General features: G+C 38.8%; 1 protein-coding gene across 2 annotated transcripts in view; it reads right to left on the bottom strand.

Moving 5' to 3' along the window:
• Positions 1-24,404, bottom strand: part of gab2 (GRB2-associated binding protein 2) — a gene marked incomplete at its 5' end in the record, with an annotated part of 92,562 nt that overhangs the window by 10,390 nt on the left and 57,768 nt on the right. For both annotated transcript variants that reach the window (XM_029716068.1, XM_029716069.1), the window contains 5 exon segments: positions 14,869-14,991; positions 15,700-15,805; positions 17,677-17,767; positions 19,392-19,671; positions 21,000-21,097. In XM_029716068.1, coding sequence (XP_029571928.1) covers positions 14,869-14,991; positions 15,700-15,805; positions 17,677-17,767; positions 19,392-19,671; positions 21,000-21,097 — 698 coding nt within the window.

The following is a 24,404-nucleotide window of genomic DNA, read 5'->3' as shown; positions in this document are numbered from 1 at the left end:
GTTATATAGGATGTGTGTATAGACAGTATAGACAGTAGTTATAAAGGATGGTGTGTATAGACAGAAGTTATATAGGATGGTGTGTATAGACAGTAGTTATATAGGATGGTGTGTATAGACAGTATAGACAGTAGTTATATAGGATGGTGTGTATAGACAGTAGTTATAAAGGATGGTGTGTATAGACAGTATAGACAGTAGTTATATAGGATGGTGTGCATAGACAGTATAGACAGTAGTTATGTAGGATGGTGTGTATAGACAGTATAGACAGTAGTTATATAGGATGGTGTGTATAGACAGTAGTTATACAGGATGGTGAAAATATAGACAGTAGTTATATAGGATGGTGTGTATAGCGGTAGTTATATAGGATGGTGTGTATAGACAGTATAGACAGTAGTTATATAGGATGGTGTGTATAGACAGTAGTTATATAGGATGGTGTGTATAGACAGTATAGACAGTAGTTATATAGGATGGTGTGTATAGACAGAAGTTATATAGGATGGTGTGTATAGACAGTAGTTATATAGGATGGTGTGTATAGACAGTAGTTATATTAGGATGTTGTGTAGACAGTAGTTATATAGGATGGTGTGTATAGACAGTAGTTATAAAGGATGGTGTGTATAGACAGTATAGACAGTAGTTATATAGGTGTGCATAGACAGTATAGACAGTAGTTATATAGGATGGTGTGTATAGACAGTATAGACAGTAGTTATATAGGATGGTGTGTATAGACAGTATAGACAGTAGTTATATAGGATGGTGTGCATAGACAGTATAGACAGTAGTTATATAGGATGGTGTGTATAGACAGTATAGACATTAGTTAAATAGGATGGTGTGTATAGACAGTAGTTATATAGGATGGTGTTTATAGACAGTATAGACAGTAGTTATATAGGATGGTGTGTATAGCGATAGTTATATAGGATGGTGTATATAGACAGTAGTTATAGAGGATGGTGTGTATAGACAGTATAGACAGTAGTTATATAGGATGGTGTGTATAGACAGTAGTTATATAGGATGGTGTGTATAGACAGTAGTTATATAGGATGGTGTGTATAGACAGTGTAGACAGTAGTTATATAGGATGGTGTGTATAGACAGTAGTTATATAGGATGGTGTGTATAGGCAGTATAGACAGTAGTTATATAGGATGGTGTGTATAGACAGTAGTTATATAGGATGGTGTGTATAGACAGAAGTTATATAGGATGGTGTGTATAGACAGTAGTTATATAGGATGGTGTGTATAGACAGTATAGACAGTAGTTATATAGGATGGTGTGTATAGACAGTAGTTATATAGGATGGTGTGTATAGACAGTATAGACAGTAGTTATATAGGATGGTGTGTATAGACAGTAGTTATACAGGATGGTGTATATAGACAGTATAGACAGTAGTTATATAGGATGGTGTGTATAGACAGTAGTTATATAGGATGGTGTTTATAGACAGTATAGACAGTAGTTATATAGGATGGTGTGTATAGCGGTAGTTATATAGGATGGTGTATATAGACAGTAGTTATATAGGATGGTGTGTATAGACAGTATAGAGAGTAGTTATATAGGATGGTGTGTATAGACAGTAGTTATATAGGATGGTGTGTATAGACAGTAGTTATATAGGATGGTGTGTATAGACAGTATAGACAGTAGTTATATAGGATGGTGTGTATAGACAGTATAGACAGTAGTTATATAGGATGGTGTGTATAGACTGTATAGACAGTAGTTATATAGGATGGTGTGTATAGACTGTATAGACAGTAGTTATATAGGATGGTGTGTATAGACAGTAGTTATATAGGATGGTGTGTATAGACAGTATAGACAGTAGTTATAAAGGATGGTGTGTATAGACAGAAGTTATATAGGATGGTGTGTATAGACAGTAGTTATATAGGATGGTGTGTATAGACAGTAGTTATATAGGATGGTGTGTATAGACAGTATAGACAGTAGTTATAAAGGATGGTGTGTATAGACAGAAGTTATATAGGATGGTGTGTATAGACAGTAGTTATATAGGATGGTGTGTATAGACAGTAGTTATATAGGATGGTGTGTATAGACAGTAGTTATAAAGGATGGTGTGTATAGACAGTATAGACAGTAGTTATATAGGATGGTGTGCATAGACAGTATAGACAGTAGTTATGTAGGATGGTGTGTATAGACAGTATAGACAGTAGTTATATAGGATGGTGTGTATAGACAGTATAGACAGTAGTTATATAGGATGGTGTGCATAGACAGTATAGACAGTAGTTATATAGGATGGTGTGCATAGACAGTATAGACAGTAGTTATATAGGATGGTGTGTATAGACAGTATAGAAAGTAGTTATATAGGATGGTGTGTATAGACAGTAGTTATATAGGATGGTGTTTATAGACAGTATAGACAGTAGTTATATAGGATGGTGTGTATAGCGGTAGTTATATAGGATGGTGTATATAGACAGTAGTTAAATAGGATGGTGTGTATAGACAGTATAGACAGTAGTTATATAGGATGGTGTGTATAGACAGTAGTTATATAGGATGGTGTGTATAGACAGTAGTTATATAGGATGGTGTGTATAGACAGTGTAGACAGTAGTTATATAGGATGGTGTGTATAGACAGTAGTTATATAGGATGGTGTGTATAGACAGTATAGACAGTAGTTATATAGGATGGTGTGTATAGACAGTGTAGACAGTAGTTATATAGGATGGTGTGTATAGACAGTAGTTATATAGGATGGTGTGTATAGACAGTATAGACAGTAGTTATATAGGATGGTGTGTATAGACAGTAGTTATATAGGATGGTGTGTATAGACAGTAGTTATATAGGATGGTGTGTATAGACAGTGTAGACAGTAGTTATATAGGATGGTGTGTATAGACAGTAGTTATATAGGATGGTGTGTATAGACAGTATAGACAGTAGTATATAGGCTGGTGTGTATAGACAGTTAGACAGTAGTTATAGGATGTGTTATAGAAGTAGTTAGGATGGTGTGTATAGGACAGTGTAGACAGTAGTTATATAGGATGGTGTGTATAGACAGTAGTTATATAGGATGGTGTGTATAGACAGTATAGACAGTAGTTATATAGGATGGTGTGTATAGACAGTAGTTATATAGGATGGTGTGTATAGACAGAAGTATATAGGATGGTGTGTATAGACAGTAGTTATATAGGATGGTGTGTATAGACAGTAGTTATATAGGATGGTGTGTATAGACAGTATAGACAGTAGTTATATAGGATGGTGTGTATAGACAGTATAGACAGTAGTTATATAGGATGGTGTGTATAGACAGTAGTTATATAGGATGGTGTATAGACAGATATAGACAGTAGTTATATAGGATGGTGTGTATAGACAGTAGTTATACAGGATGGTGTATATAGACAGTATAGACAGTAGTTATATAGGATGGTGTGTATAGACAGTAGTTATATAGGATGGTGTTTATAGACAGTATAGACAGTAGTTATATAGGATGGTGTGTATAGCGGTAGTTATATAGGATGGTGTATATAGACAGTAGTTATATAGGATGGTGTGTATAGACAGTATAGACAGTAGTTATATAGGATGGTGTGTATAGACAGTAGTTATATAGGATGGTGTTTATAGACAGTATAGACAGTAGTTATATAGGATGGTGTGTATAGCGGTAGTTATATAGGATGGTGTATATAGACAGTAGTTATATAGGATGGTGTGTATAGACAGTATAGACAGTAGTTATATAGGATGGTGTGTATAGACAGTAGTTATATAGGATGGTGTGTATAGACAGTAGTTATATAGGATGGTGTGTATAGACAGTATTTATATAGGATGGTGTGTATAGACAGTATAGACAGTAGTTATATAGGATGGTGTGTATAGACAGTATAGACAGTAGTTATATAGGATGGTGTGTATAGACTGTATAGACAGTAGTTATATAGGATGGTGTGTATAGACTGTATAGACAGTAGTTATTTAGGATGGTGTGTATAGACAGTAGTTATATAGGATGGTGTGTATAGACAGTAGTTATATAGGATGGTGTGTATAGACAGTGTAGACAGTAGTTATATAGGATGGTGTGTATAGACAGTAGTTATATAGGATGGGTGTATAGGCAGTATAGACAGTAGTTATATAGGATGGTGTGTATAGACAGTAGTTATAATAGGATGGTGTGTATAGACAGACGTTATATAGGATGGTGTGTCTAGACAAGTAGTTATATAGGATGGTGTGTATAGACGTATAGACAGTAGTTATATAGGATGGTGTGTATAGACAGTAGTTATATAGGATGGTGTGTATAGGACAGTAGTTATATAGGCTGGTGTGTATAGACAGTAGTTATATAGGATGTGTGTATAGACAGTATAGACAGTAGTTTATATAGGATGGGGTGGTATAGACAGTATAGACAGTAGTTATATAGGATGGTGTGTATAGACAGTAGTTATATAGGATGGTGTGTATGTGTATAGACAGTAGTTATACAGGATGGTGTATATAGGCCAGATTATAGACAGTAAGTATATATAGGATGGTGTGTATAGACCGTAGTTATATAGGATGGTGTTATTAGACATATAGACAGTAGTATATAGGATGGTGTGTATAGCGGTAGTTTATATAGATGGTGTATATTAGACAGTAGTTATATAGGATGGTGTGTATAGACAGTATAGAGAGTAGTTATATAGGTGGTGTGTATAGACAGTAGTTATATAGGATGGTGTGTATAGACAGTAGTTATATAGGATGGTGTGTATAGACAGATAGACAGTAGTTATATAGGATGGTGTGTATAGACTGTATAGACAGTAGTTATATAGGATGTGTGTGTATAGACTGTATAGACAGTAGTTATATAGGATGGTGTGTATAGACAGTAGTTTATATAGGATGGTGTGTATAGACAGTATAGAACGTAGTTATAAAGGATGGTGTGTATAGACAGAAGTTATATAGGATGGTGTGTATAGACAGTAGTTATATAGGATGGTGTGTATAGACAGTAGTTATATAGGATGGTGTGTATAGACAGTAGTTATATAGGATGGTGTGTATAGACAGTAGTTATAAAGGATGGTGTGTATAGACAGTATAGACAGTAGTTATATAGGATGGTGTGTATAGACAGTATAGACAGTAGTTATATAGGATGGTGTGTATAGACAGTATAGACAGTAGGTTATATAGGATGGTGTGTATAGACAGTATAGACAGTAGTTATATAAGATGGTGTGCATAGACAGTATAGACAGTAGTTATATAGGATGGTGTGTATAGACAGTATAGACAGTAGTTATATAGGATGGTGTGTATAGACAGTAGTTATATAGGATGGTGTTTATAGACAGTATAGACAGTAGTTATATAGGATGGTGTGTATAGACAGTAGTTATATAGGATGGTGTGTATAGACAGTATAGACAGTAGTTATATAGGATGGTGTGTATAGACAGTAGTTATATAGGATGGTGTGTATAGACAGAAGTTATATAGGATGGTGTGTATAGACAGTAGTTATATAGGATGGTGTGTATAGACAGTAGTTATATAGGATGGTGTGTATAGACAGTATAGACAGTAGTTATATAGGATGGTGTGTATAGACAGTATAGACAGTAGTTATATAGGATGGTGTGTATAGACAGTAGTTATATAGGATGGTGTGTATAGACAGTATAGACAGTAGTTATATAGGATGGTGTGTATAGACAGTAGTTATACAGGATGGTGTATATAGACAGTATAGACAGTAGTTATATAGGATGGTGTGTATAGACAGTAGTTATATAGGATGGTGTTTATAGACAGTATAGACAGTAGTTATATAGGATGGTGTGTATAGCGGTAGTTATATAGGATGGTGTGTATAGACAGTAGTTATACAGGATGGTGAAAATATAGACAGTAGTTATATAGGATGGTGTGTATAGCGGTAGTTATATAGGATGGTGTGTATAGACAGTATAGACAGTAGTTATATAGGATGGTGTGTATAGACAGTAGTTATATAGGATGGTGTGTATAGACAGTATAGACAGTAGTTATATAGGATGGTGTGTATAGACAGAAGTTATATAGGATGGTGTGTATAGACAGTAGTTATATAGGATGGTGTGTATAGACAGTAGTTATATAGGATGGTGTGTATAGACAGTAGTTATATAGGATGGTGTGTATAGACAGTAGTTATAAAGGATGGTGTGTATAGACAGTATAGACAGTAGTTATATAGGATGGTGTGCATAGACAGTATAGACAGTAGTTATATAGGATGGTGTGTATAGACAGTATAGACAGTAGTTATATAGGATGGTGTGTATAGACAGTATAGACAGTAGTTATATAGGATGGTGTGCATAGACAGTATAGACAGTAGTTATATAGGATGGTGTGTATAGACAGTATAGACATTAGTTAAATAGGATGGTGTGTATAGACAGTAGTTATATAGGATGGTGTTTATAGACAGTATAGACAGTAGTTATATAGGATGGTGTGTATAGCGATAGTTATATAGGATGGTGTATATAGACAGTAGTTATAGAGGATGGTGTGTATAGACAGTATAGACAGTAGTTATATAGGATGGTGTGTATAGACAGTAGTTATATAGGATGGTGTGTATAGACAGTAGTTATATAGGATGGTGTGTATAGACAGTGTAGACAGTAGTTATATAGGATGGTGTGTATACACAGTAGTTATATAGGATGGTGTGTATAGACAGTAGTTATATAGGATGGTGTGTATAGACAGTAGTTATATAGGATGGTGTGTATAGACAGAAGTTATATAGGATGGTGTGTATAGACAGTAGTTATATAGGATGGTGTGTATAGACAGTATAGACAGTAGTTATATAGGATGGTGTGTATAGACAGTAGTTATATAGGATGGTGTGTATAGACAGTATAGACAGTAGTTATATAGGATGGTGTGTATAGACAGTAGTTATACAGGATGGTGTATATAGACAGTATAGACAGTAGTTATATAGGATGGTGTGTATAGACAGTAGTTATATAGGATGGTGTTTATAGACAGTATAGACAGTAGTTATATGGATGGTGTGTATAGCGGTAGTTATATAGGATGGTGTATATAGACAGTAGTTATATAGGATGGTGTGTATAGACAGTATAGAGAGTAGTTATATAGGATGGTGTGTATAGACAGTAGTTATATAGGATGGTGTGTATAGACAGTAGTTATATAGGATGGTGTGTATAGACAGTATAGACAGTAGTTATATAGGATGGTGTGTATAGACAGTAGTTATATAGGATGGTGTGTATAGACTGTATAGACAGTAGTTATATAGGATGGTGTGTATAGACTGTATAGACAGTAGTTATATAGGATGGTGTGTATAGACAGTAGTTATATAGGATGGTGTGTATAGACAGTATAGACAGTAGTTATAAAGGATGGTGTGTATAGACAGAAGTTATATAGGATGGTGTGTATAGACAGTAGTTATATAGGATGGTGTGTATAGACAGTAGTTATATAGGATGGTGTGTATAGACAGTATAGACAGTAGTTATAAAGGATGGTGTGTATAGACAGAAGTTATATAGGATGGTGTGTATAGACAGTAGTTATATAGGATGGTGTGTATAGACAGTAGTTATATAGGATGGTGTGTATAGACAGTAGTTATAAAGGATGGTGTGTATAGACAGTATAGACAGTAGTTATATAGGATGGTGTGCATAGACAGTATAGACAGTAGTTATGTAGGATGGTGTGTATAGACAGTATAGACAGTAGTTATATAGGATGGTGTGTATAGACAGTATAGACAGTAGTTATATAGGATGGTGTGCATAGACAGTATAGACAGTAGTTATATAGGATGGTGTGCATAGACAGTATAGACAGTAGTTATATAGGATGGTGTGTATAGACAGTATAGAAAGTAGTTATATAGGATGGTGTGTATAGACAGTAGTTATATAGGATGGTGTTTATAGACAGTATAGACAGTAGTTATATAGGATGGTGTGTATAGCGGGTAGTTATATAGGATGGTGTATATAGACAGTAGTTAAATAGGATGGTGTGTATAGACAGTATAGACAGTAGTTATATAGGATTGGTGTGTATAGACAGTAGTTATATAGGATGGTGTGTATAGACAGTAGTTATATAGGATGGTGTGTATAGACAGTGTAGACAGTAGTTATATAGGATGGTGTGTATAGACAGTAGTTATATAGGATGGTGTGTATAGACAGTATAGACAGTAGTTATATAGGATGGTGTGTATAGACAGTGTAGACAGTAGTTATATAGGATGGTGTGTATAGACAGTAGTTATATAGGATGGTGTGTATAGACAGTATAGACAGTAGTTATATAGGATGGTGTGTATAGACAGTAGTTATATAGGATGGTGTGTATAGACAGTAGTTATATAGGATGGTGTGTATAGACAGTGTAGACAGTAGTTATATAGGATGGTGTGTATAGACAGTAGTTATATAGGATGGTGTGTATAGGCAGTATAGACAGTAGTTATATAGGCTGGTGTGTATAGACAGTGTAGACAGTAGTTATATAGGATGGTGTGTATAGACAGTAGTTATATAGGATGGTGTGTATAGACAGTATAGACAGTAGTTATATAGGATGGTGTGTATAGACAGTAGTTATATAGGATGGTGTGTATAGACAGAAGTTATATAGGATGGTGTGTATAGACAGTAGTTATATAGGATGGTGTGTATAGACAGTAGTTATATAGGATGGTGTGTATAGACAGTATAGACAGTAGTTATATAGGATGGTGTGTATAGACAGTATAGACAGTAGTTATATAGGATGGTGTGTATAGACAGTAGTTATATAGGATGGTGTGTATAGACAGTATAGACAGTAGTTATATAGGATGGTGTGTATAGACAGTAGTTATACAGGATGGTGTATATAGACAGTATAGACAGTAGTTATATAGGATGGTGTGTATAGACAGTAGTTATATAGGATGGTGTTTATAGACAGTATAGACAGTAGTTATATAGGATGGTGTGTATAGCGGTAGTTATATAGGATGGTGTGTATAGACAGTAGTTATATAGGATGGTGTGTATAGACAGTATAGACAGTAGTTATATAGGATGGTGTGTATAGACAGTAGTTATATAGGATGGTGTTTATAGACAGTATAGACAGTAGTTATATAGGATGGTGTGTATAGCGGTAGTTATATAGGAGGGTGTGTGTATAGACAGTAGTTATATAGGATGGTGTGTATAGACAGTATAGACAGTAGTTATATAGGATGGTGTGTATAGACAGTAGTTATATAGGATGGTGTGTATAGACAGTAGTTATATAGGATGGTGTGTATAGACAGTATTTATAGGATGGTGTGTATAGACAGTATAGACAGTAGTTTATAGGATGTGTGTATAGAAGTATAGGACAGTAGTTATATAGGATGGTGTGTATAGACTGTATAGACAGTAGTTATATAGGATGGTGTGTATAGACTGTATAGACAGTAGTTATTTAGGATGGTGTGTATAGACAGTAGTTATATAGGATGGTGTGTATAGACAGTAGTTATATAGGATGGTGTTTATAGACAGTGTAGACAGTAGTTATATAGGATGGTGTGTATAGACAGTAGTTATATAGGATGGTGTGTATAGGCAGTATAGACAGTAGTTATATAGGATGGTGTGTATAGACAGTAGTTATATAGGATGGTGTGTATAGACAGAAGTTATATAGGATGGTGTGTATAGACAGTAGTTCTATAGGATGGTGTGTATAGACAGTATAGACAGTAGTTATATAGGATGGTGTGTATAGACAGTAGTTATATAGGATGGTGTGTATAGACAGTAGTTATATAGGATGGTGTGTATAGACAGTAGTGATATAGGATGGTGTGTATAGACAGTATAGACAGTAGTTTATATAGGATGGTGTGTATGGACAGTATAGACAGTAGTTATATAGGATGGTGTGTATAGACAGTAGTTATATAGGATGGTGTGTATAGACAGTATAGACAGTAGTTTATAGGATGGTGTGTATAGACAGTAGTTTACAGGATGGTGTATATAGACAGTATAGACAGTAGTATATAGGATGGTGTGTATAGACAGTAGTTATATAGGATGGTGTTTATAGACAGTATAGACAGTAGTTATATAGGATGGTGTGTATAGCGGTAGTTATATAGGATGGTGTATATAGACAGTAGTTATATAGGATGGTGTGTATAGACAGTATAGAGAGTAGTTATATAGGATGGTGTGTATAGACAGTAGTTATATAGGATGGTGTGTATAGACAGTAGTTATATAGGATGGTGTGTATAGACAGTATAGACAGTAGTTATATAGGATGGTGTGTATAGACTGTATAGACAGTAGTTATATAGGATGGTGTGTATAGACTGTATAGACAGTAGTTATATAGGATGGTGTGTATAGACAGTAGTTATATAGGATGGTGTGTATAGACAGTATAGACAGTAGTTATAAAGGATGGTGTGTATAGACAGAAGTTATATAGGATGGTGTGTATAGACAGTAGTTATATAGGATGGTGTGTATAGACAGTAGTTATATAGGATGGTGTGTATAGACAGTAGTTATATAGGATGGTGTGTATAGACAGTAGTTATAAAGGATGGTGTGTATAGACAGTATAGACAGTAGTTATATAGGATGGTGTGCATAGACAGTATAGACAGTAGTTATGTAGGATGGTGTGTATAGACAGTATAGACAGTAGTTATATAGGATGGTGTGTATAGACAGTATAGACAGTAGTTATATAAGATGGTGTGCATAGACAGTATAGACAGTAGTTATATAGGATGGTGTGTATAGACAGTATAGACAGTAGTTATATAGGATGGTGTGTATAGACAGTAGTTATATAGGATGGTGTTTATAGACATTATAGACAGTAGTTATATAGGATGGTGTGTATAGACAGTAGTTATATAGGATGGTGTGTATAGACAGTATAGACAGTAGTTATATAGGATGGTGTGTATAGACAGTAGTTATATAGGATGGTGTGTATAGACAGAAGTTATATAGGATGGTGTGTATAGACAGTAGTTATATAGGATGGTGTGTATAGACAGTAGTTATATAGGATGGTGTGTATAGACAGTATAGACAGTAGTTATATAGGATGGTGTGTATAGACAGTATAGACAGTAGTTATATAGGATGGTGTGTATAGACAGTAGTTATATAGGATGGTGTGTATAGACAGTATAGACAGTAGTTATATAGGATGGTGTGTATAGACAGTAGTTATACAGGATGGTGTATATAGACAGTATAGACAGTAGTTATATAGGATGGTGTGTATAGACAGTAGTTATATAGGATGGTGTTTATAGACAGTATAGACAGTAGTTATATAGGATGGTGTGTATAGCGGTAGTTATATAGGATGGTGTATATAGACAGTAGTTATATAGGATGGTGTGTATAGACAGTATAGACAGTAGTTATATAGGATGGTGTGTATAGACAGTAGTTATATAGGATGGTGTGTATAGACAGTATAGACAGTAGTTATATAGGATGGTGTGTATAGACAGTATAGACAGTAGTTATATAGGATGGTGTGTATAGACTGTATAGACAGTAGTTATATAGGATGGTGTGTATAGACTGTATAGACAGTAGTTATATAGGATGGTGTGTATAGACAGTAGTTATATAGGATGGTGTGTATAGACAGTAGTTATATAGGATGGTGTGTATAGACAGTAGTTATATAGGATGGTGTGTATAGACAGTATAGAGAGTAGTTATATAGGATGGTGTGTATAGACAGTAGTTATATAGGATGGTGTGTATAGACAGTATAGACAGTAGTTATATAGGATGGTGTGTATAGCGGTAGTTATATAGGATGGTGTGTATAGACAGTAGTTATATAGAATGGTGTGTATAGTGGTAGTTATATAGGATGGTGTGTATAGACAGTATAGACAGTAGTTATATAGGATGGTGTGTATAGTGTTAGTTATATAGGATGGTGTGTATAGACAGTATAGACAGTAGTTATATAGGATGGTGTGTATAGACAGTAGTTATATAAGATATTGTGTATAGACAGTATAGACAGTAGTTATATAGGATGGTGTGTATAGCGGTAGTTATATAGGATGGTGTGTATAGACAGTAGTTATATAGGATGGTGTATATAGACAGTAGTTATAAAGGATGGTGTGTATAGACAGTAGTTATATAGGATGGTGTGTATAGACAGTAGTTATATAGGATGGTGTGTATAGACAGTAGTTATATAGGATGGTGTGTATAGACAGTAGTTATATAGGATGGTGTGTATAGACAGTAGTTATATAGGATGGTGTGTATAGACAGTATAGACAGTAGTTATATAGGATGGTGTATATAGACAGTAGTTATATAGGATGGTGTGTATAGACAGTATAGACAGTAGTTATATAGGATGGTGTGTATAGTGGTAGTTATATAGGATGAGCCTTGGCTAGAATACAGTATATAGATATAAAGTGTGTAAAACAGTATGTAGACATTATTCAATTGACCCGTGTTGAATGACTAGATACACCGGGCAGCAGGTCTCTAAGATGGAGGGTAGAGTACCGAGTGGTAGCCGGCTTGTAAGTGTCTAAGGTTCAGGGCAAGGTACTAGCAGTTTAGAACGTTGGGCCAGTAACCGAAAGGTTGCTGGATCGAATCCCTGAGCCGGAAAATCCGCCGGTCTGCCCTTGAGCAAGGTAGTTAAAACCTCTTTGGGCTAGGGGGCGGTATTTTGACGTCCGGATGAAAAGCGTGCCCAAAATAAACTGCCTGCTTCTCAGGCCCAGAAGCTAGGCTATGCATATAATTGGTAGATTTGGATAGAAAACACTCTAAAGTTTCTAAAACTGTTACAATAATGTCTGTGAGTATAATAGAACTGAAATGGCAGGCGAAACCCCGAGGACAAACCATCCCCCCCCAAAAAATCATCCTACCACTTATTTCAATGGCTGACTCTTTTATAATAGGGCGAAATCGTGCCCGATTGCAGTTCCTAGGGCTTCCACTAGATGTCAACAGTCTTTAGAAAGAGTTTCAGGCTGGTTTTTGGAAAAATTAGCCAGAAATTGTAGTTTTTCTAGGTAGCTCCCATTTTGGCTGTAGTGTTTCCAAGTGCGTGAATGAGAGCGCGTTCTTTGGTATTTTTCTCCGGTAAAGACAATAACGATTCTCCATCTTAAATTTGATCGTTTATTTACATATTAGGGTACCTATTGTTTGATTATAAACATTGATTGACTTGTTTGGATAAGTTTATTGGTAACGTTTTGGATTCATTTCGTATGCATTTTGAAGGAGGGAAACCGAGTGAATCATTGATTGAAGCGTGCCAGCTAAACTGAGTTTTTATGGATATAAAGGACATTATCGAACAAAAGGACCATTTGTAATGTAACTGGGACCTTTTGGAGTGCCAACAGAAGAAGATCTTCAAAGGTAAGGCATTTATTATATCGCTATTTTTCGTGTCGCAACTCCCTGGTTAAAAATGATTTGTTATGCTTTTGTGTGCTGGGCGCTTATCTCAGATAATCGCATGGTTTGCTTTCGCCGTAAAGCCTTTTTGAAATCTGACACGGCGGCTAGATTAACAACAAGGTAAGCTTTATTTTGATGTATTGCACTTGTGATTTCATGAAAGTTAAATATTTATAGTAATTTAATTAGCGTCCCACAGATCCGCAAGAAGTTCGAACCCCCAAACAACAATTGCTCCCTGGGCGCCGATGACGTGGATGTCGATTAAGACAGCCCCCCCCCCTTACCTCTCTGATTCAGAGAGGTTGGGTTAAATGCGGAAGACACATTTCAGTTGAATGCATTCAGTTGGACAACTGACTAGGTATCTCCTTCCTTTTAGTGGGCAGAAGCTGACTAGTGGTGACTGTTTAACAGTCTGATGGCTGGAGATTGAAGCTGTTTATCAGACTCTTGTTCCCAGCTTTGATGCACCTGTACAGTCCCCTCCTTCTGGATGATAGCGGGGTGAACAGGCCGTGGCTCGGGTGGTTGATGTCATTGATGATCTTCTTGGCCCTTCCTGTGACATCGGGTGCTGTTGGTGTCCTGGAGGGCAGATAGTTTGCCCCCGGTGGTGTATTGGGCTGACTGCACCACCCTCTGGAGAGCCCTGCGGTTGCGGATAGTGCAGTTGCCGTACCAGGCGGTGATACAACCCAAAGTTATTTTATGCTTTTTTTTTTATTCATTGAGGCACCCAAGACCTTTCACAATGCATACAAGTGTTTGTGAATGAGTGTGTTTGTACATCCACCTCTTCTTCTATAGAAGAAGTTTCTGAGGGTTTTAGGAGCAAAGACAAATTTCTTCCACCTCCTAACGTAGAAGATGCCTGTTGCGCCTTCTTCACCACACTGTCCGTGTGAAGGGACCATTTCGGGTCTTCAGTGATGTGTACGCCGAGGAACGAAGCTTTTTGACCCTCTCCGCTGCGGCCCGTCGATGTGGATGCCGTCTCCTGTAGTCCACGATCAGCTCCTTCGTTTTGTTGATGTTTAGGGAGAGGTTATTTTTCCCTGGTATTACTCCACCAGAGCTCCCACCTTCTCCCTTTAGGCTGTCTCATTGTTGTTAGTAATCAAGCCTACGCCTGTTGTGTCGTCAGCAAACATGATGATTGAGTTGGAGACGTGAGTGAACAGGGAGTACAGGAGGGGGTTGAGCACGCACCCCTGTGGGGCCCCCTTGGGGCCCCCGTGTTTAGGATCAGTGTGGCGGGGGTGTGTGTGTGTACCTTTCTGTGTGGACTGGGGGAGCCCGGCTGGAAGTCCAGAGCTAGGTAGTCCACATTACCACACTTCCTAGGGGCGGGGCTGCTGGTGCCACTCACTGCTGGAGAGGTAGACGCTGGGTTCTGCTGATGGAGGGCAGAGAAGAAGAGGGGGCGTGTAAACACACACATGGGTAACACTTGAATTCATTTATAGTAACCCTGGACTGTAGATATACCTTAGATACTTCATAGTAACCCTCTTCTAGACTTACTGCGGCCCACACAAAGGTAAAACACTCATTAACCAAGACAAATACACTATACAGTATTCAGACCCCTTGACTTTTTCCACATTTTGTTACGTTACAGCCTTATTCTAAAATTGATTAAATAACTTTTTTCCCCTCATCAATCTCCACACATTACCCCATAATGGCATCACAATACCCCATAATGGCATCACAATACCCCATAATGGCATCACAATACCCCATAATGACATCACAATACCCCATAATGACATCACAATACCCCATAATGACATCATTATTATAATTTGTTATTTTTTATTAATCAATTGAATTGTAGAATAAGGCTGTAAAATAACAAAATGTGGAAAAAGTCAAGGGGTCTGAATACTTTCCAAATGCACTGTACAGGGACAGGAAGTTTATAATGTTTCCATGGAACATGTCCAGGATAAACTGAGGCCATGTTAATGGGTAAACATAGGATACAATTCAATCATAAAGACATGCATCCCAAATGGCACCCTATTCCCTATAGGGCACGGATGAAAAGTAGTGAACTACATAGGGTATAGGGTGCATTTGTCCTGTTGTAGGGACTCACCATGGCTACGTAGTTCTCCTCGCTGTCTGCGGAGTCAGTGCTGGTGATACTCTGGGTGGAGATGGGTCTGCAGTGCTGGGAGGACATGCCACCTGAGTTCATAGGCCTGGGAGGAGAGAGAAGAGAGAGGACTGACTCCACATTCTGACCCCTATGGCAGTACTACTGAGACCAGGGAGGCCTGGGAGGAGAAAGAGGACTGACTCCACATTCTGACCCCTATGGCATTACCACTGAGACCAGGGAGGCCTGGGAGAAGAGAGAGGACTGTGACTGACTCCACATTCTGACCCCTATGGCAGTACTACTGAGACCAGGGAGGCCTGGGAGGAGAGAGAAGAGAGAGGACTGACTCCACATTCTGACCCCTATGGCAGTACCACTGAGACCAGGGAGGCCTGGGAGAAGAGAGAGGACTGTGACTGACTCCACATTCTGACCCCTATGGCAGTACTACTGAGACCAGGGAGGCCTGGGAGGAGAGAGAAGAGAGAGGACTGACTCCACATTCTGACCCCTATGGCAGTACCACTGAGACCAGGGAGGCCTGGGAGAAGAGAGAGGACTGTGACTGACTCCACATTCTGACCCCTATGGCAGTACTACTGAGACCAGGGAGGCCTGGGAGGAGAGAGAAGAGAGAGGACTGACTCCACATTCTGACCCCTATGGCAGTACCACTTCTCTCCTCCCAGGAGGCCTGGGAGGAGAGAAGACTGTGAGTCTAACTAAAATAAGGAAGAGCAAGGACCTCTTCATAATATATTTGTGACTAAAGAGCATATTCAAACCTTGAATAGCATTTTTTGACTATAAAACAATGGCTATGACGAATGCACCGACTGAACGTCGCTTTGGATATAAAATGTAATGTTTTAGTCTAGAGTATCCTTGCAGTTCTCACTACTCATCTATTTAAAACAAGGTTTGTGAGTTCTACGTTTATACCTGGAGTGACAGCAGTCTGAATCCAATAGGATGGATGACTGATATGGGCCATGGGTCAGGTAGCTAGTATAACTGATATGGGACATGGGTCAGGTAGCTAGTATAACTGATATGGGCCATGGGTCAGGTAGCTAGTATAACTGATATGGGCCATGGGTCAGGTAGCTAGTATAACTGATATGGGACATGGGTAGCTAGTATAACTGATATGGGACATGGGTAGCTAGTATAACTGATATGGGACATGGGTCAGGTAGCTAGTATAACTGATATGGGACATGGGTAGCTAGTATAACTGATATGGGACATGGGTAGCTAGTATAACTGATATGGGACATGGGTCAGGTAGCTAGTATAACTGATATGGGACATGGGTCAGGTAGCTAGTATAACTGATATGGGACATGGGTCAGGTAGCTAGTATAACTGATATGGGACATGGGTCAGGTAGCTAGTATAACTGATATGGGACATGGGTAGCTAGTATAACTGATATGGGACATGGGTCAGGTAGCTAGTATAACTGATATGGGACATGGGTCAGGTAGCTAGTATAACTGATATGGGCCATGGGTCAGGTAGCTAGTATAACTGATATGGGCCATGGGTCAGGTAGCTAGTATAACTGATATGGGACATGGGTAGCTAGTATAACTGATATGGGACATGGGTCAGGTAGCTAGTATAACTGATATGGGACATGGGTAGCTAGTATAACTGATATGGGACATGGGTCAGGTAGCTAGTATAACTGATATGGGACATGGGTCAGGTAGCTAGTATAACTGATATGGGACATGGGTCAGGTAGCTAGTATAACTGATATGGGACATGGGTCAGGTAGCTAGTATAACTGATATGGGACATGGGTAGCTAGTATAACTGATATGGGACATGGGTCAGGTAGCTAGTATAACTGATATGGGACATGGGTCAGGTAGCTAGTATAACTGATATGGGACATGGGTAGCTAGTATAACTGATATGGGACATGGGTCAGGTAGCTAGTATAACTGATTTGGGACTCACATGGGTCGGGTCCAGGACATGGTGATTGGACTCTTAAATGGGAGCTCATCAATGATGCCATTGTTCCTCAGATCCAGAGGTGTCGGCTTGGCTGAGGACATAAAGAAACAAAACAACTTCATTGTCTGTTGGATTTAGACAGAAATCAGAAATCATATTACATCTGAATGTAGAGGGTGTTGGGTTTAGACAGAAATCAGAAATCAGAAATCATATTACATCTAAATGTAGAGGGTGTTGGGTTTAGACAGAAATCAGAAATCATATTACATCTGAATGTAGAGGGCTGTTGGGTTTAGACAGAAATCATATTACATCTAAATGTAGAGGGTGTTGGGTTTAGACAGAAATCAGAAATCATATTACATCTAAATGTAGAGGGTGTTGGGTTTAGACAGAAATCAGAAATCATATTACATCTGAATGTAGAGGGCTGTTGGATATAGACAGAAATCATATTACATCTGAATGTAGAGGGTGTTGGGTTTAGACAGAAATCAGAAATCAGAAATCATATTACATCTAAATGTAGAGGGTGTTGGGTTTAGACAGAAATCAAAAATCATATTACATCTGAATGTAGAGGGCTGTTGGGTTTAGACAGAAATCATATTACATCTAAATGTAGAGGGTGTTGGGTTTAGACAGAAATCAGAAATCATATTACATCTGAATGTAGAGGGTGTTGGGTTTAGACAGAAATCAGAAATCATATTACATCTGAATGTAGAGGGCTGTTGGGTTTAGACAGAAATCATATTACATCTGAATGTAGAGGGTGTTGGGTTTAGACAGAAATCAGAAATCATATTACATCTGAATGTAGAGGGTGTTGGGTTTAGACAGAAATCATATTACATCTGAATGTAGAGGGTGTTGGGTTTAGACAGAAATCATATTACATCTGAATGTAGAGGGTGTTGGGTTTAGACAGAAATCAGAAATCATATTACATCTGAATGTAGAGGGTGTTGGGTTTAGACAGAAATCAGAAATCATATTACATCTGAATGTAGAGGGTGTTGGGTTTAGACAGAAATCATATTACATCTGAATGTAGAGGTTGTTGGGTTTAGACAGAAATCATATTACATCTGAATGTAGAGGTTGTTGGGTTTAGACAGAAATCAGAAATCATATTACATCTAAATGTAGAGGGCTGTTGGGTTTAGACAGAAATCAGAAATCATATTACATCTGAATGTAGAGGGTGTTGGGTTTAGACAGAAATCAGAAATCATATTACATCTGAATGTAGAGGTTGTTGGGTTTAGACAGAAATCAGAAATCATATTACATCTGAATGTAGAGGGCTGTTGGGTTTAGACAGAAATCATATTACATCTAAATGTAGAGGGTGTTGGGTTTAGACAGAAATCAGAAATCAGAAATCATATTACATCTAAATGTAGAGGGTGTTGGGTTTAGACAGAAATCAGAAATCATATTACATCTGAATGTAGAGGGCTGTTGGGTTTAGACAGAAATCAGAAATCATATTACATCTGAATGTAGAGGGTGTTGGGTTTAGACAGAAATCATATTACATCTGAATGTAGAGGGTGTTGGGTTTAGACAGAAATCAGAAAAAAGTGTTACAAAAGAACAATATGATACACTAAGAATGTATAATATGACATAATATGACAGTTTGGTATCATGACTCTAAAAGAGGAGAACACCGAAAGCCACATCGACTAAGACATGACACTCACATTTCCTGTTGGGTTTGAGGTTGCGATTTATAGGTGGTGGAGTGACGTCACTCAGCCTCCCCGGTCGGTGACACAGCGAGGCGGTACTTCCCTTCCGGGCGGGTAGCGTGGCCGAGAACCCTGGGAAGTCAAAGTGGTGCGGCCCGGGGCTCATGGGGATGTAGATATTTTTGGGGCTGTCCGCCTGGGCGGCGTTGAGGGGAGACGAGCCTGGGTTCATAGGCACATAGTTGTCCTCCGAGTCACCGCTGTCCGAACGTGTCAGAGGGGCCTTTGTTCTCTGACAAGAAACAGACAGTGAAAGTCATGGGGATTGTCTTAGACATGATTATCTCCGTCATCATTATCTCCGTCATCATTATCTCCGCCATCATTATCTCCGACACCATTATCCGACATCATTATCTCTGACATCATTATCTCCGACATCATTATCTTAGATATGCAGTCATGATTGTGAGAAAAACAAAGCACATACAAAAAAACTAACAATCAGAAATCAACAACATGATAAAAATCAGTCCAGGGGTCTCATTTATCAATCATGCATAGGCACAAATCTGTGCATAAACCATTCGTTGGGAGCGTGGGATCATTTCCAAGCAAAGTGTGAGATGTATCAAGATGTATGCTTGAGAGTGTGATGACCAAGCGTAGGCACAGTGCCAAGTGGTGGCATAAGGGAACTGTAAAAAAAAAAATTGAAATTGAAATAATTACATCCTTTTTCAATTTCATTGTATTTACAGTGCATTTGGTAAGTATTCAGACCCCTTGACTTTTCCCTCATTTTTTTTTACATTACAGCCTTATTCTAAAATGGATTAAATAATTGTTTTCCCTCATTAATCTACACACAATACCCCATAATGACAAAGCAAAAACAGTTTTTTAGAAATGTATTAAAAATAAAAAACTGAAATACCTTATTTACAAAAGTATTCAGAACCTTTGCTATGAGACTCAAAATTGAGCTCGATTTCGATTTCCATCGATCAAAAACCAAGCCATGAAGTTGAAGGAATTTCCCGTAGAGCTCCGAGACAGGTAGTGTCGAGGCAAATTTCTGGGGAAGGGAACCAAAACATTTCTGCAGCATTGAAGGTCCCCCAGAACACAGTGGCCTCCATCATTCTTAAATGGAAGAAGTTTGGAACCACCAAGACTCTTCCTAGAGCTGGCCGCACGGCCAAACTGAGCAATCGGGGGGAAGGGCCTTGGTCAGGGAGGTGACCAAGAACCCGATGGTCACTCTGACAGAGCTCCAGAGTTCCTCTGTGGAGATGAGAGAACCTTCCAGAAGGACAACCATCTCTGCAGCACTCCACCAATCAGGCCTTTATGGTAGAGTGGCCAGACGTTATCATACCATCCTGTCTAGAGCAGGACTAGGCTTGAGGGACACTAGTACAGACGTTATCCATCCTGTCTAGAGCAGGACTAGGCTTGAGGAACACTAGTACAGATGTTATCCATCCTGTCTAGAGCAGGACTAAGCTTGAGGAACACTAGTAGAGATGTTATCCATCCTGTCTAGAGCAGGACTAGGCTTGATGGGAAAAAAGGGGTAAAAATAAATAATTAGTTGAGTATTTCTGAAAGTCTCACCAGGTAAGAACTGAAGCCATCGTTGACACACTCCACAGACTGGCCTTGGTTGTTGAAATAGATCGGACGGTGATGGCTGCTGGTCTCAAATGAACACCCTGGGGAGAGAGGAGAGGGAGAGGGAGAGGGAGAGGGAGAGGGAGAGGGAGAGGAGAGGAGAGGAGAGGAGAGGATGATCATCATCACATAACACGAGGCGAGTTTGGTTTCTCTAAACCCACACGGTATTTCTGTTATCCAGTTGAAACTAACTTGTATTTCTGCTCCAAAACAGAACAAGCGTTGCGATGCGTTTGATGCTCCAGCTGCGTTTAACAAAACGATAACCTATTCCCTATTTAGCGCACTAATTTTGACTGGGGCCCATAGGGCTCTGTAGTGCACTATATAAGGATTAGGGTGCAATTTGGGAGTTACCCTTCTGTGAGAGTGTGGCCCTGGCCAGCGCAGACTGAGGGCGAAGACACAGAGTAACAGGGGTCAAAGTTGACTTCCTGTCTCTGTGTGTCTGTTCCAGCCTTTGCCCGGGACAGCCTTGCTCAGAGCAACACACACACACACACACACACACACACACACACACACACACACACACACACACACGGAGCAGAACACACTGTGTTCAGAGAGTGAGAGAGGCCAGGCATTGTGAGAGAGTGAGAGAGGCCAGGCATTGTGAGAGAAAGAGGCCAGGCATTGTGAGAGAGAGAGGCCAGGCATTGAGAGAGAGAGGCCAGGCATTGAGAGAGAGAGGCCAGGCATTGTGAGAGAGAGGCCAGGCATTGTGAGAGAGAGGCCAGGCATTGTGAGAGAGAGACCAGGCATTGTGAGAGAGAGACCAGGCATTGTGAGAGAGAGAGGCCAGGCATTGTGAGAGAGAGGCCAGGCATTGTGAGAGAGAGGCCAGGCATTGTGAGAGAAAGAGGCCAGGCATTGTGAGAGAGAGAGAGAGAGAAAACAGGCATTGAGAGAGTGAGAAAGAGAGAGGTCAGGCATTATAAGAGAGAGAGAGGATATGCATTATGAGAGGGAGAGAGAGGGAGAGAGGCAATCTTTTGGCTCTATAACAAAGAACAAACAGCAAAAACATATACATGATCAAATACAAATCTTAGAATCAATTATTAAAGACTACCAGAACACACTGGATTCTCCAATTACATTGAAGGAATTACAGGACAAAATAAAAACCCCCAACCCCAAAAAGGCCTGTGGTGTTGATGGTATCCTCAATGAAATGATAAAATATACAGACCACAAATTCCAATTGGCTATAGTTAAACTCTTTAACATCATCCTCAGCTCTGGCATCTTCCCCAATATTTGGAACCAAGGACTGATCACCCCAATCCACAAAAGTGGAAACAAATTCAACCCCAATAACTGCCTTGGGATAAGCAACAACAGCAACTTTTGGAAAATCCTCTGCATTATCATTAACAGCAGACTCCTAAATTCCCTCAGTGAAAACAATATCCCGAGCAAATGTCAAATTGGCTTTTTACCAAATGATCGTACGACAGATCACATATTCACCCTGCACACCCAAATTGTCAAACAAACAAACCAAAAAAAGGATAGGTCTTCTCATGCTTTGTTGATTTCAAAAAAGCTTTTGACTCAATTTGGCATGAGGGTCTGCTATACAAATTGATGGAAAGTGGTGTTGGTGGAAAAACATACGACATTATAAATCCATGTACACAAACAACAAGTGTGAGGTTAAAATTGGCAAAACCCCCCCCAAAAAACAGATTTTTCAACAGGGCCGTGGGGTAAGACAGGGATGCAGCTTAAGCCCCACCCTCTTCAACATATATATTCATGAATTGGCGATGGCACTGGAACAGTCTGCAGCACCCGGCCTCACCCTACTAGAATCTGAAGTCAAATGTCTACAGTTTAACAATCTGAGAAACAAGGCTAGAAGGGCCTTCTATGCCACCAAAAGGAACATAAAATTTGACATACCAATTTGGATCTGGCTAAAAATACTTGAATCAATTATAGAACCCATTGCCCTTTATGGTTGTGAGGTCTGGGGTCCTGCTCACCAACCAAGAATTCACAAAATGGGACAAACACCAAATTGAGACTCTGCCTGCAGAATTCTGCAAAAATATCCTCCGTGTACAACGTAAAACCAAACAATGCATGCAGAGCAGAATTAGGCCGAATCACGCTAATTATCAAAATCCATAAAAGAGACGTTAAATTCTACAACCTCGCTTCAAAAAAGAAGCGATTCCCAACGAGAGAGAGAGAGAGAGAGAGGAGAGAAACGAGACAGAGGAGAGAGAGAGAGAGAGGAGAGAAACGAGACAGAGGAGAGAGAGAAAGAGAAAGAGAAAGAGAAAGAGAAAGAGAAAGAGAAAGAGAAAGAGAAAGAGAAAGAGAGAGAGAAAGAGAGAGAGAAGAGAGAGAGAGAGAGAGAGAGAGAGAGAGAAAGAGAGAGAGAAAGAGAGAGAGAAAGAGAAAGAGAGAGAGAGAGAGAGAGAGAGAGAGAGAGAGAGAGAGAAAGAGAGGAGAGAAACAAGAAACGAGAGAGGGGAGAAACGAGAGAGAGGAGAGAAACGAGAGAAAGGGGAGAGGAGAGAAACGAGAGAAAGAAGAGAGAGCGAGGAGAGAAATGAGAGAGAGAGAGGAGAGAAACACCATCTGACTGCATGCAGAATTCTGCAACAATATCCTTTGTCTACAACATAAAACACCAAACAATGCATGCAGAGCAGAATTAGGCCAATACACACTAATTATAAAAATCCAGATAAGAGCCATTCAATTCTACAACCACCTAAAAGGAAGCAATTACCAAACCTTCCATAACAAAGCCATCACCTACAGAGAGATGAACCTGGAGAAGAACCCCCTAAGCAAGCTGGTCCTGGGGCTCTGTTCACAAACACAAACAGACCCCACAGAACCCCAGAACAGCAACACAATTAGACCCCACCAAATCATGATAAAACAAAAAGATAATTACTTGACACATTGGACAGAATTTACCAAAAAATAGAGCAAACTAGAATGTTATTAGGCCCTAAACAGAGAGGACACAGTGGCAGAATATCTGACCAATGTGACCGACCCAAACTTAAGGAAATCTTTGACTATGTACAGACTCAGTGAGCATAGCCTTGCTATTGAGAAGGCAGACCTGGCTCTCAAGAGAAGACAGGCTATGTGCACACTGCTCACAAAATGAGGTGGAAACTGAGCTGCACTTCCTAACCTCCTGACAAATGTATGACCATATTAGAGACACATATTTCCCTCAGATTACACAGACCCAGAAATAATTTGAAAACAAATCCAATTTTGATACACTCCCTTATCTACTGGGTGAAATATGACATTTGAAATGTCTATATTTAAAAAATAAATAAATATATATATATATATATA

Source organism: Salmo trutta, chromosome 26, assembly GCF_901001165.1.
Source record: "Salmo trutta chromosome 26, fSalTru1.1, whole genome shotgun sequence".
Taxonomy (NCBI): domain Eukaryota; kingdom Metazoa; phylum Chordata; class Actinopteri; order Salmoniformes; family Salmonidae; genus Salmo; species Salmo trutta.
Note: the sequence above shows the minus strand (reverse complement) of the source record. Positions and strands in the feature narration are given on the sequence as shown.